Source organism: Danio rerio, chromosome 16, assembly GCF_052040795.2.
Source record: "Danio rerio strain M-AB ecotype USA chromosome 16, GRCz13ab, whole genome shotgun sequence".
Lineage (NCBI taxonomy): Eukaryota > Metazoa > Chordata > Actinopteri > Cypriniformes > Danionidae > Danio > Danio rerio.
Window position 1 is genome coordinate 2046529 of NC_141036.1, and position 15972 is coordinate 2062500.

A 15972-nucleotide genomic window follows, 5' to 3' on the forward strand; every position below is an offset into this window, starting at 1 on the left:
CAAAGAATCACTGAAAAACATTGCGTGTGTGCGCGTGTGCGTGCATGCGTGCGTGCGTGCGTGTGTGCGCGTGCGTGTGTGTGTGTGTGTGTGTGTGTGTGTGTTTCTGTGTAGTAAAAAAAGGGTTTCTAAACATGGCTGTGTATATCTAATATCACAAATGGCATTAAAACAGCAACCCTAAAATGAAATGAACTGCTAAAAAAAAAATTATGAAAAAAAAAAATAATAATATAATACTATTTATATATAAATAAATTAATAATAAATAAACTAGTGAATAGTTATATAATAGTAATAATAATAATAATAATAATAATGATAATAATGATAAATACATAAATAAATAAATAAACATTTATGTCAACTATTTAATATTATTAATAATAATAATAATAATAATAATAATACCAATAATAATAATAATAATATAAAATAATAATAATAATAATAATAATATAAATAATAATAATAATAATAATAATAATATAAAATAATAATAATACCAATAATTATCATAAAAAAATTATTAAAATAATAATAATAATGATAATAATAATAATAATAATAATAATAATAATAATTAATAAAATACTATTTATATATAAATTAATTAATAAAAAACGATTAAATAGTTATATAATAATAATAATAATAATAATAATAATAATAAATAAATAAATAAATAAATAAATAAATAAATAAATAAATAAACATTTATGTCAATTATTTATTAATAATAATAATAATAATAATAATAATAATAATAATAGTAAATTAAATATATATGTGAATTAATAATAATGATGATGATAAAAAAAAAAAAAAAAATAATAATAATAATAATAATAAAATAATAATAATAATAGTGATCACAATAGCCATAATAGTTAACAAATAAGTAATACGTTAATATCCATATATAAATACAGTAATAATAATAATAATAAATGAACAAATAAACAAATAATTGCTCATAAATAAATAAATAAATAAATAAATAAATAAATTACTAAATAAATAAATAAATAAATAAATAAATAAATAAATAAATAAATAAATAAATAAATATTGTAGTATAAGTGTATATGTATAAGTTATGTAATGTGAACAGTCCCTGTGACTTTATGGTACTTTGTGACTTTTTGGATGATCTGTTCAGTTTTTAGTGTAAAGTCCTCTATAAAGAAAGCCATTTGGCTGGAACCCACATCGGCTATTTAAAAACATGGACAAGAAAGGCAAAGAAAATACATCAGCATGCATTCATCCGTTTCATCAGTTTTAATTTATTCCGCTTGAGTGCAGCAATCCAGAGGTGTTTTTCAAAGCCCATCATATCTCTAGCAGTGCCAGCAACACTGTTTAGACAGCTGCGGTGCCATGTTTCCAAAACAGGCATCATTTTTTAGGGCTTTATGTCCTGTAATGTCTTATTAATTGCTTTGATAACTGGTGCTTTGAAACTGCCTTTTTATTGCTGAGAAATAATTCATATTTCTAATATCATTTTAATGCCAACCATTGTAATCTGAGCCTCTCCGCTGCTTATGGGCTAAATTTAAACTAATAGTGCGTTTTTAAATGAGTGGACGATTATGCCTGGGGTGAAATGATAGTTTAATTTAACCTAAAGATAATTTCATTCCAGACAAATCCTTTAAAGATGTTATTTTTTTTTCTCCCATTGCAAGGATAAAACCTCATTTAATGGACTTCCAAAGGCAGAGGGATTGAAGAATGCTGGTTGAAATGATATTTTTAAGACTATTTCTGAGCACTGCAACCATATTGTAGCATTCTGATGACTGATGATTGAAATTTAGAGGGGAAATGGCTCATTTACAACCTCACACTTGAAATTTAGAAGATGTATACAGAATCCTACTTATGGTATATATATATATATATATATATATATATATATATATATATATATATATATATATATATATATATATATATATATATATATATATATATATATATAATGTACATTCACTGGCCACTTTATTAGGTACACCTGTCCAACTGCTCGTTAACACATGTTTCTAATCAGCCAACTACCAACAATTACCAGTTGCTGACTTTGAACGTGGCATGGTTGTTGGTGCCAGACGGGCTGGTCTGAGTATTTCAGAAACTGCTGATCTACTGGGATGACGTAACGTCAACCAAAACATGTAGAGAGGGCAAGACATAGAGTAGCTCCTCCCCTTTTAAAAAAAGCTCCTCCTCTTTAAAGTTGTGATCTTATCCCAGCTCTGCCAGTGGGAGTGGTTAAAATGTGAAGCATCTTAAAGGGGGCGAGGCTTAGCAGATACTCGAGAGCATTTGATTGGTTAGAACATTTGACAGGAAACTGAACGACTTATTTCTTTATTTATATCTCTTAAATACAGATTTTCATGTGCACTAGCTTATAAATTTCATAACAACTACTACTTTACTGATACTAATACCTAAAAACTATATTAATTTTAAGAATACATCTGAAATTCACTCCCAGGTGCTCGTGTAAAGTTTCTTACATCATCACAGCCAAGTCTGCTCGTATTCACAAAGGATAAACTTCTCAAATGTCCTTCCAGATTTCAGGAAGACTATGATATTAATGAGAGAACAACGGTTGTTGATGTTTCGTCAAAGCGGTAACGGCTCTGCAGACTGTCACACATAAATAAACCCTTACAGTCAAGACTACATTAACCTTCACTCTCCTGTCTTATGTCTGACATAATCTCTGCCAAAACATGAAGAGAGTGCAGGACATCGTGTAGCTCCTCCCCTTTTATAAAGGGCTCCTCCCTTGCAAAAAAGTTTTGTTTTCATCCCAGCTCTGCCAGTGGGAGTGGCTAAAATGTGATGCATCTTGAAGGGGTGTGGTTTGTCAGATACTAGAGAGCATTTGATTGGTCAGAAGATATAACGAGAAACTGAACTGTTAATTTCTCTATTTATATCACTTGAACACGGATTATGACACTGTTTTGGCATGCACTAGATATCCAAAAAACTAACAATACTGATACTAATATCTAAAATAACTCCATATGTTAATTCCATGCGACCTATAAGAGTTCTCAAATGTCCTTCCAGATCTCAGGAAGCCTCTGATTTTAATATGAGAACAGGGTTGTGGATGTTTCGTCAAAACGTTTAAACGTTTGCAGTTTGTCACGCCGGTGACCTGCTTCTACATCTCATTCAATTTGCGCTACACTTTTAGTCACACATAAATAAACCCTCACAGTCAAGGCTACATTAACCTTTACCTACCTGTCTGATGTTTGATGTAACGTCAACCGAAACATGTAGAGAGGCCAAGACATTGCGTAGCTCCTCCCCTTTTATAAAGGGCTCCACCTCTTTAATATTGTGTTTTTATCCCAGCTCTGCCAGTGGGAGTGGCTAAATGTGATGCATCATGAAGGGGGCGTGGTTTGTCACATACTAGAGAGCATTTGATTGGTCAGAAGATATAACGAGAAGCTGAACTATTTATTTCTCTATTTATATCACTTCAACACGGATTATGACACTGTTTTGGCATGCACTAGATATCCAAAGAACTAACAATACTGATACTAATATCTAAAATAACTCCATATGTTAATTCCATGCGACCTATAAGAGTTCTCAAATGTCCTTCCAGATCTCAGGAAGCCTCTGATTTTAATATGAGAACAGGGTTGTGGATGTTTCGTCAAAACGTTTAAACGTTTGCAGTTTGTCACGCCGGTGACCTGCTTCTACATCTCATTCAATTTGCGCTACACTTTTAGTCACACATAAATAAACCCTCACAGTCAAGGCTACATTAACCTTTACCTACCTTTCTGATGTTTGATGTAACGTCAACCGAAACATGTAGAGAGGCCAAGACATTGCGTAGCTCCTCCCCTTTTATAAAGGGCTCCACCTCTTTAATATTGTGTTTTTATCCCAGCTCTGCCAGTGGGAGTGGCTAAATGTGATGCATCATGAAGGGGGCGTGGTTTGTCACATACTAGAGAGCATTTGATTGGTCAGAAGATATAACGAGAAGCTGAACTATTTATTTCTCTATTTATATCACTTCAACACGGATTATGACACTGTTTTGGCATGCACTAGATATCCAAAGAACTAACAATACTGATACTAATATCTAAAATAACTCCATATGTTAATTCCATGCGACCTATAAGAGTTCTCAAATGTCCTTCCAGATCTCAGGAAGCCTCTGATTTTAATATGAGAACAGGGTTGTGGATGTTTCGTCAAAGCGTTCAAACCTTTGCAGTTTGTCACGCCGGTGACCTGCTTCTACATCTCATTCAATTTGCACTACACTTTTAGTCACACATAAATAAACCCTCACAGTCAAGGCTACAATAACCTTCACCTTCCTGTCTGATGTTTGACGTAACGTCAACCGAAACATGTAGAGAGGCCAAGACATTGTGTAGCTCCTCCCCTTTTATAAAGGGCTCCACCTCTTTAATATTGTGTTTTTATCCCAGCTCTGCCAGTGGGAGTGGCTAAATGTGATGCATCATGAAGGGGGCGTGGTTTGTCAGATACTAGAGAGCATTTGATTGGTCAGAAGAAATAACGAGAAGCTGAACTATTTATTTCTCTATTTATATCACTTGAACACGGATTATGACACTGTTTTGGCACGCACTAGATATCCAAAAAACTAACAATACTGATACTAATATCTAAAATAACTCCATATGTTAATTCCATGCGACCTATAAGAGTTCTCAAATGTCCTTCCAGATCTCAGGAAGCCTCTGATTTTAATACGAGAACAGGGTTGTGGATGTTTCGTCAAAGCATTTAAATCTTTGCAGTTTGTCACGCCGGTGACCTGCTTCTACATCTCATTCAATTTGCGCTACACTTTTAGTCACACATAAATAAACCCTCACAGTCAAGGCTACATTAACCTTCACCTTCCTGTCTGAAGCACTCAAAAAGCCAGCTTTCACTTTCCTCTTCAATTAATGCCAAAGGGAAGCAGCATTCATCTCACATCACTGGCTCTTCTGGAGGAGGACCAGACAAGCGCGGAGGATTACAAGTCAGACAGGCCGTGCTTTTTTTTCTTCTTTTTTTTACAGCAACTTTGGCAGGGAGCACTCGAACGATTCAGCCTCTCCACGGATATTTATTACGGGCCGTTCTGTTGCATGATCGGGGCCTTTTAATAAGCGCTTGGGCTGATTAAATATAAATGCTTTGTTAAATATGAATCAACAAACGGTTGGGAGGTATTAGGTGCAATCGATAAAGATCACCACATGCAGTTTTTCATTTACGCAAATGGCTTGAAAAGTAAACCAGCGGCTCACTGGAAGCTGTAGGAGTCATTTCATTAGCGCATGAATAGCAAATGATCTACAGTAATGCTGCTAGAGTGTGTGCATTCTTATTTATTATTATTATTATTATTATTATTATTAATTGTGCATGTTACTTAGAGTCCATTTTTAAAACTTCTGCTTGGGAATTCTGTTTGAATGGGGAAACATCAAATTCTCCAAAGATTGTTGATTGATATTAATGGCATATTTGGAACCACCAATAAGATTGAACACCAACTGTCTCTTTAGTTTTATTTCGAAATATTCAATTCATACAACATCTGCAGAAACTCACGTTTGGTCAGAGCCTCTCCCCTGGAGAATCATCAGTCTATAGAGATCACTGATTGGCTCCTGTACTAGAAGGCGGGGCTTTATTCGCCCTATTGACTGTTACACTTTTACACATTCAAAAAGCTACGAGTGTATTGATGCTGTGTTTCGATGTGGTGCTTACCCATTTGTCAGGGTGTCTAGGTTTTAACAACAAAACCAACCTACAGCCAATCAAAACTTGCCCAATGGCCAATCAAAACTAGCCCAATGTCCAATCAAAGCTAGCCCAATGTCCAATCAAAGCTAGCCCAATGTCCAATCAAAGCTAGCCCAATGGCCAATCAAAGCTAGCCCAATGGCCAATCAAAGCTAGCCCAATGGCTAATCAAAACTAGCCCAATGGCCAATCAAAGCTAGCCCAATGGCCAATCAAAGCTAGCCCAATGGCTAATCAAAACTAGCCCAATGGCCAATCAAAGCTAGCCCAATGGCCAATCAAAGCTAGCCCAATGGCCAAGCAAAACTAGCCCAATGGCTAATCAAAACTAGCCCAATGGCTAATCAAAACTAGCCCAGTGAATCAAAACTAGCCCAGTGGCTAATCAAAACTAGCCCCATGGCCAATCAAAGCTAGCCCAATGGCCAATCAAAACTAGCCCAATGGCTAATCAAAACTAGCCCAATGGCTAATCAAAACTAACCGAATATCCAATCAAAACTAGCCTAATGTCCAATCAAAGCTAGCCCAATAGTCAATCAAAACTAGCCCAACGACCAATCAAAATTAGCCCAGTGACCAATCAAAACTAGTACAATAGCCAATCAAAATTAGCCCAGTGGCTCATCAAAACTGGCCCAATGACCAATCAAAAATAGCCCAGTGGCCAATGAAAACTAACCCAATGACCAATCAAAGCTAACCCAATGGTCAATTGAAACTAACCCAATGGCCAATCAAAACTAGCCCTATGACCAATCAAAGCTAGCCCAATGGCCAACCAAAAGCCCAATGACCGATTAAAACTAGCCAAACGGCCAACAAAATCTAGCCCAATAACCAATTAAAACTAGCACAATGGCCAATCAAAGCTAGCCCAATGGCCAATTAAAACTAACCCAATAGCCAACCAAAACTAGCCCAATGACCAATTAAAACTAGCCCAGTGACCAATTAAAACTAGCCAAATGTTCAACAAAGTCTAGCCTAATAACTAATTAAAGCTAGCCCAATGGCCAATTAAAACTAGCCCAATGACCAATAAAAGCTACCCCATTGGCCAATCAAAACTAGCGCATAGCCAATCAAAACTAGCCCATTGGCCAATCAAAATGAGGCCAGTAGCCCATCAAAATGAGCCCAATGGCCAATCAAAATGAGCCCAATGGCCAGTGTCCTGTTTTATCCTACCTGCATCATTTATATCATTGAACATCAATTTGGTTTGCAATATGTAAAACCTTTAACATGGACTTAAAAAACAAGTGTTGAAAAGTAGCCCAATTGCAAGGGAAAACTGCAGACTTGGCAACCCTGACATTCGTGATGCTGGGAAAAGATCTGGACCTGGATCAGTGTTTCCCAACCCTGTTCCTAAAGGCACGCCAACAGGACATATTTTGGATGTCTCCCTTATCTGACCCATTCCTTTCAGGTTTTGGAGCCTCTGCTAAAGTCCTGATGAGTTGATTCAGGCGAGTTTGATTAGGGACAGGTTGAAAACGTGTAATGTTACTGTGCCTTTAGGATCAGGGTTGGGAAACACTGCTCTAGATGATGGAAAAGCAAAATTATTTTTAAGACTTGCCAGATCCGGCAATAGCACTAGCAAACAGTTTGTGCAGGTGGATAATGGATTCTCCAATGGTGTTACTGTGAAAAGTACTGGGGTGCAGCTAGAAGGGCGGTATAAAACATATGCTGGATAAGTTGGCGGTTCATTCTGCTGTGGTGACCCCTGAATAAAGAGACTAAGCTGAAGGAAATGAATGAATCAGTGGCCAACCTTTGGTGGTGTAACTCCACAGCAGTGCGGCTTTTGTATCTAAAATGGGACATCTTACAATCTCATGGCATTTGGGACGGGACCGATGTAGAAATAGACTCCAGAAGACACGAACTCTATAGTTCCTTGTAGGTCCTGACTAACTCAGAAATACGTCTTCCATTGTGTGAAGTAAATGAGGGCGATGGGGATTTTGGGGGCAACCTAGATCTCCTTTATTCAGCTGATGAACTTTTGAAGTGGGAACGTAATGCTTCATTACATTATTAGGTGGCATTTCATTGACAGAAGTGTCCAACATTTCATTGGGAAGTAGTTCATAGTTGGAACACAGATTGATAGTGAGGGGCTATTTCATTTCTCCCCTAAAATATTATGACTTCCATCTGTATGGCTTATCCTTATGCGTCTTTAATTAGGAAGATAAGAATAAAATGAACTGAAGCTTTCATGTGGATGGCTCCGAATGATGTCTCACAGGATCTGTTGTACGTTTAAAATAATATTCGGTACCAGAAATGACAATTCTGTCATCATTTACTTGAGATTCTGAGTTTTTTATTCTCCTCCTGCAAATGATCATGCTGTTCTGCGTGAAATAAAAGCAGTAAGCATCTCTCATTTTAATTTGCACTTCAAATACATCAATGATGTAATGTAAATGTAATGTGTATTTATATAGCGCATTTATTGTGTATAGCCATACACTCAAAGCGCTTCACAATCATGAGGGGGGTCTCTCCACACCACCACCAGTGTGCAGCTCCACTTGGATGATGCGACGGCAGCCACAGGACAACGGCGCCAGTGCGCTCACCACACACCAGCTATTGGTGGAGTGAAGAGAGAGTGATAGAGCTAATTCAGTGGAAGGGGATGATTGGGAGGCCATGATCATAAGGGCCGATAGAGGGACTTTGGCCAGGACACCAGGGTTACACCCCTATACTCTTTCACAAGAAGTGCCATGGGATTTTTAATGACCACAGAGAGTCAGGACCTCGGTTTAACGTCTCATCCGAAAGACGGCGCCCACTGACAGTATAGTGTCCCCTTCACTATACTGGGGCATTAGGACTCACACAGACCACAGGTTGAGCGCCCCCTGCTGGCCTCACTAACACTACTTCCAACAGCAACCTAGTGTTCCCTAGTGATCTCCTATCCAGGTACTGACCAGGCTCAGCCCTGCTTAGCTTCAGTGAGTAACCGGTCTTGGGCTGCAGGGTGAAATGGCTGTGGCATGATGAAAAAACATCCATTTATTTCTTAAAAAAAGGAACATTCCTGTATTTGCATACCGCTTTACATGATCAGCGATTCATTTTCATAATCAAAACAGTTGATCAGGGGCGCAACTACACATTTACTGAGGGGTATGCGGGTTCAAATTTTGTGTGATCCCTCTTATTTTGGCAAACTAATAATTAAATTAATGAATTAATAACAAATGAAGACAAATTTTCAGATTAACCTTATAACTTTTGACATTATGTATGATTTGACAGTTTATTTTGATAAAAATAAAAACAAATCAAAACAGTTACATCTACATGAACACTTTAGGCTGTGTGACTGCATGTTATTGTGTTAAATGATTTTGAATTAAACAATAACAATGTTATATTTGTATAAAATGCAAAATAATGTTTTTTATCAAAACATATTTATTTATTTTTATTATTTAAAACTTTTAATAAGGATAATTTTAAAAATAGTTTTGGCACAATGGCGCCCCCCTCCCCCCCCATGTGTGGCGCCCCTATGCGCCGCATATACTGCATACCCCCTTTTTGCACCACTGCAGTTGATTAATAATCACTAATCACCTCATTAAATGACCATATCTGGAAAGTAACTTGATTGCTCAATATGTAATTGAATTACTTGACTTAACACTTAAAATCTATATACATTTTAATGCAGGGCGACACAGTTGCCTCACAGCAAGATGGTCACTGGTACTGGATTTCTGTGTGGGGTTTGCATGTTCTCCCCGTGTTGGTGTGGGTTTCCTCCGGGTGCTCCGGTTTCCCCCACAGTCCAGACACATGCGCTATAGGGGAATTGATGAACTAAACTGGCTGTCGTGTATGAGTGTGTGTCTGAATGAGTGGCTATGGGTGTTTCCCAGTACTGGGTTGTGGCTGGAAGGAACATAACATATGCTGGAATAGTTGGTGGTTCATTCCGCTGTGACGAACTCTGGTAATTAAAAGGAAGTAAGCCGAAAATGGATGAATGAATAAATTTCAATGCAAATTAAACTTTTTTAATTATTTATAATTGTGCCGAGCAGAACTATCTAGCTTTATTAAAAATGTATCACTTAAAGAATAATAAATATTGTCCTGTAAGTATTAAAAAAAAAAATCTGCATATTTCTTGCGTACTGTTAAACATTCAGAGTAATTCAGAGACACAAATCAATTAAATCAACTTAAGAAATCTTAGTGGATTTATCATAAATCAATTGTTGTCCTAAACAAATCTCAGGAATTGTTGTTTCAGCTCTTATTAAATTAGTTTGAACAAAGAGCAAAAGCCTTTTTGAGAGCATATGCTGACATTCATTTCTGATTAAACGAATTGCTTCTTATCCTCAATGTCATATGCACTCACCGGCCACTTTATTAGGTACACCTGTCCAACTGCTCGCTAACGCAAATTTCTAATCAGCAACTCAATGCATTTAGGCATGTAGACATGGCCAAGACGATATGCTGCAGTTCAAAGCGAGCATCAGGATGGGGAAGAAAGGAGATTTAGGTGACTTTGAACGTGGCATGGTTGTTGCTGCCAGACGGGCTGCTCTGAGTATTTCAGAAACTGCTGATCTACTGGGATGCACAACCATCTCTAGGGTTTACAGAGAATGGTCTGAAAAAGTGAGCGGTAGTTATGGGTGCGCAAATGCTTTGTTAAGGCCAGAGGAGAATGGCCAGACTGGTTCCAGCTGAAAGAAAGGCAGGAGTAACTCAAATAATTAAAACTGTTGAATAAAATTAAATTCATATTTCGTCACTTTGCTTTGCTTAAATTATTTACAGTATCAAATAACCTAACAATGAAAAGCAATCCCTTACTTTGCGTTTTCTGTGCAAAAGAAATCTGTAAACTTATTACTTTGTAACCTATTATGTTTATAATATGCAGGAGATGTAAAGTAATGTATAATAGAATGTTTAATATACCATAAAGGGCACCTATTATGCAAAAATCACTTTTATTCGGGGTTTAAACACAGTTGTGTGGCATCAGTGTATGAATATAACGAGCTTCTAATGATACATACGTATTAATTTAACTTTTTTTTTTATCAGACTTGATTTAAACAGTCTGCAGAAACACTTGGATTGACATTCTCCCTTTCTACATGTCATCAGAGGGGAAAGCTCCGCCCACTAATGAACACCTCTGCCTAATTAGCATATGACGTCAGTCTTGTTTTTGAATCTTCCACTATGCTGACACATATGCATTTGTAGCTCCGCCCTCTTCTGGAAAAAAGCATCTCATTTAAATTTAAAGTGACAGTCACCAAAACACCACAACTAGGATCAAAGCCTGAAAGTGTCAGTTTCAGAGAGTTATAAACCACTATCTGTGTGCTATTTTGAGTTGAATCTTCACATGTCTTCTAAAAAGGGGCATAATAGGTCTCCTTTGACACATTATAGCCTACATAAAGCAGTTGAAAGATAGAATATCAATTTTGTAGGGCTATTTGATGACAAAATAAATAACATTTGTCCATTTGTGTTTCATGAAAGAAAGAAAAAAGTCTTTGTAACAACATGAGGATGAGTAAATGATGACAGGATTTCTGTTTTTTTGGGTGAGCTATTCCTTTAATACTGTAATAGCCTGATTTATATTCTCTCTCTCTCTCCACTTAGGTCTGATTCGATTACAGGAGCTCATCAAGGCTCCGTCTCGTTACAACATCCGATTAAAAATCCGGCAGCTACCAGCAGACACAAAAGATGCCAAGCCGCTTCTTAAAGAAATGAAACGAGGGAAAGAGTTTCATGTGATCTTTGACTGCGGGCATGAGATGGCGGCGGGCATCCTGAAACAGGTGAGTCACGAGATTATCTGATTTGTACAGAACAGTTTAAAATACGAACTCAATGTAATGCAAATATGAAGGCAAACAAACAGCGGTTTATCATGAGCATTTTATCGAGAATTATTTACACAGTTGGCTATAAGAAGGAACAGAAATGCTATCTGACTAACCTCTAGCAGCAAAATGTGTCTGGAAAAATATTCAAAGGCTTTTATTGTCATAAACGGCGTAGACGTGAATGCGTCTGAGTGTTCTGATTGGATAAAGTAGACGTCTCATTTCAGCAAGTTCTAGATGTTAACGCACTCTTTCCGGCAACCTTCCTTCTGTGTTCACACAGCGCAGCATTCCGGCAAATTACCGGTAATCTTACATGGTCTCTATCTGGAAAATTGCTGGAATGAATTTACCGGTGTTTTCAAAAAGGGCCTGTTCACACATACAGACCTTTCCGGAAAATTGCTGGTAATTTTCAGGGAAGGTCTGTATGTGTGAAAGGGGCTAATGTTTTCTATTGTTCACCAGTAAGAAGTCGTTTCTAATCAATTCGAGGTGTTGTTTAGGACAAAAACTCCTTTTAATATGAAAAATATTCCCTTTGGTACCCTTTTATGGCCGTTTCCACTGTCAAAATGCGTACCGAACCAAACCGTACTGTACCACTTTTTCGGCACCCTTTCGAAAGGGTCCCAAACACAAGAAAGGGTACCAAAAGTCGGAGCTAGACTCGCAGCTGAACGCTATTGGTTTACAGAGATACGTTATTCGCTTACGCAACAAGCCAGAATGTAAACAAAGGACCCGCCATGTTTGAAATACACAGTGAGAGATTACAGCGGAAATATATATACATATATCATCGTCCTGATGAACAGGCACACAGCCACGGAGTAGAGCAGAATCTACCCAGTGCCTCGTAGTTTTTTTTTTACGAGCCAGTCTGACGCGCGAGCGGTTTCGCTTTCTTCCTTGCGCTCGTCGCGCATCTATATCTGAAATAACAAACTTCTTGAGCTGATTATAATAACGTGCGCTTGATTATTGACGTGCTTTGGAAACCCGATCTCGTGAGAAGCTGACAAACCCGAGAGTGACACATTCAGAAAGAAATGGACAAGCGCGAGAGTGGAGCGGTCAAAAAGCTGGGAAAAAAGGAGCACGTTATTTCTTCAGCAAACGTGAACAAACTGCCTTGTTTTAATTATTATCATCACCTTTTGGACTAATATGAACTGGGAATGATGGAATGACTCTCTAACAGAGGCTTCATGTGCTGCTGAAGATTACAGACACAGATGAGAGGTTTGCGCTGACTGTAGGCTATACTTTGTGTTGTTTTGAACCTAATTAAGGACGGAATGTCTGATGTATGTTGTTTTTCTGTAGTTGGTAACATATCGGAGACTGTAAGGGTCTGTATGTGTTCATATATGTTCATTTATTTATTTATTTAATATAATTACAGACGTTACAGTAGCCTATTTCACACTGTCATTGATCTGCAGTTATAATCAACTTCTGTTCATAGAAAAGTTGGTAATAAACATTTATAAACAAGTGTTTATGTGTGTAAAGCATCTGTTTTGTGAGAAGTGCTTTTCATATCATATGCGAGCGACCTGTGCAGCTTTACTGTAGACATTTTCTCTAGCGAGCATGATGTCGACTGAAACTTTCTGTCTTACACCACGCCCACCAAAAGGGTACCCTTGGTAGTGGAAACGCAAGCCTGATAAAGGTGACCCGTACCGACCCGAACCGTACCGTACTGTACCAGTCAGTGGATACGAGCCATTACATACTGCACCTTTTAAATGTTTAACTTTTTGTTATATTTGCTAAAATCATTCAAGTGAATTTTTTTGTCCTCAGTAATGTACACACAACACGCAATTTTGACAGAAAATAAAAACACAATTGTTGAAATTTTTGCAGATTTATTAAAATCGAAATACTAAAATATCTGAAGCCTATGAGAATCTACCCTGCCTTAAAGAGCTCAAGCATTTAAAGTCACAGAAATGGCTCAACACTATTGCATTTAGCTATATGAATAGCAAAGAATATGCAGATCTCCTTGTGTTGTTTTGCATTTTTTTAATTGACTTGTAAAGAATTAGACCCTGGTTTTCCAGTTTCTAAGATGTTCCCTGTTTGTACGCTAAGATGCAGCACTTATAGCAGGGGTTCCCAAACTTTTCAGCCCGCGACCCCCAAAATAACAATGCCAGTGACTCGCGACCCCCAAAATCCTCTGAGGTGGTTATAAATACAGAAACCTTGCATGCAATGACGCAGACACACCAATTAAATTTGTGTCAGTGCTTTAAATGTGCCAGAAAGTATAACCTGATGTTATAAAATCAAAATGCCTTTGACGCTATTGCTGCATTTAATATAATGTAATTACCCCAGGGGTCGCAATCCAATAGAATTAGTAACTATATGCTACTATAGTAACTATATAGTATATAGTAACTATAAACGACTATTTTTATTTTCAGTATAGTTATGGATAAAATATGTTAATTCTTATGGTTTAATAAAAATAAATAGATTTTTGGAAATCACCAGGCGACCCCCCCCTTTATTGCCCCGCGACCCCCCGGGGGGTCCTGACCCCCACTTTGAGAACCACTGACTTATAGGATTGGCTCTTTTGAATGCTTGAAATGAGAAAAAGTGCATGCATAGTTTCTGAGCTGTTAATCTATTGTCTTTTTGGATCTGGTTGTGAGATTGATTAGTAAACAATCAGTGAAGTGTACAGGTTTCATTGATTAGCCATCAGCCAGTCAAGCTTACATGCTCCGCTAGTCAGTATGTGTGCATGTAATTAGTCGATGGTATAATGCTCATGTTGTGTGTGTGTGTGTGTGTGTGTGAGAGAGAAAGTATGTGAAACAACTTTAATCTAAACAAACTAGTATCTTATAAACATCACCAGAAACAACTTACAAATTGATGGAATAATACATTTGCCTCATATTCGAAATAAAGTCCTGCATACTTTCTCACGTTGCAGAAATCCGAAGAGAAAACTGATATTTGAGCATGTGGCTTAACTGCAAGAATATTCCCCCAATTACAGGAATAATCAAATATTAAAGTGGGTATTATTCAAGCCGAAATTGACTTACAGACCTCCTTAATCAGTTTTCAGACCAGTGGAGTGATAATGAAGATACTCATTATTAGTGGCAGTGGATATATGCTTCCATAATGGGCAGCTCTCAAGAGGCTTTGTCTGATATATCCACATTTAAAACTTTCGACTTTTGTGAAGCCGTCCACACTTTTGAACTTCTGCAAAAATCCGCTCGGGCTCCAGAGCCATTATTTCCCGACCATATGCTTCACGCAAGACTGAATTTAATAATTAATTTCACTTTAGGGCTGATGATGGCATTGATATAACTGGGTCTGGCGGTGATATAATATTTCATACATCTGAAGCTCTCTCAAATTCACTTTAGTTCAACAAAAGGAGTGAGTGTTCTATAATTAGATCCTAGCGTAATGGTATTTGTTTTATTAAAAGCATGTAATGATGGGCTGAGACAATTGTGCTAGCTGCCAGTCAGTTTATAGACCAAATATTAGACGTAGGATTTGCTGCAAGACTTGTGTGTGTATAAACATGTCCTTTCACATTAAATGAGGAACAGCATTATTTCATGGACTGCGGGTTTGCTGTCAGGTCCAATATGAGTTTTAGCTGCTCCGTCCTTAATATAACAACCTCCCTACAATGTCAACATTACATAATTTACAAAAAATTCTGTACAGTCAATTAAATCCAGTAATAATAATAATAATAATAATAATAATAATAATAATAATTATAATAACAATTATTATTATTACTATTATTATTATTATTATTATTATTATTATTATTGATTATTATTATTATTATTATTATTATTATTATTATTATTATTGTTATTGTTATTACTAATATAATTATTGATTATAATAATAATTAATATTATTTTTATTGTTATTGTTATGGTTATTATTAATATAATTATTGATTATAATAATAATTATTATTATTGTTATTGTTATTGTTATTATTAATATAATTATTGATAATAATAATAATAATAATAATAATAATAATAATAATAATAATAATAATAATATTTATTATTATTATTATTATTATTATTATTATTATTATTATTATTGTTATTAATATTAATATTATTATTAGTGATTATTGATTATTATTGTTATTATTATTATTAATAATAATAATATT

The 15972-nt window shown here is 36.3% G+C and overlaps 1 protein-coding gene across 12 annotated transcripts in view; it reads left to right on the forward strand.

Moving 5' to 3' along the window:
• Window positions 1-15972, forward strand: part of grik2 (glutamate receptor, ionotropic, kainate 2) — a 330719-nt gene that overhangs the window by 119791 nt on the left and 194956 nt on the right. For all 12 annotated transcript variants that reach the window (XM_087285783.1, XM_087285788.1, XM_087285789.1 and 9 more), the window contains 1 exon segment: window positions 11533-11714. In XM_087285783.1, the coding sequence (XP_087141909.1) occupies window positions 11533-11714 (182 nt within the window).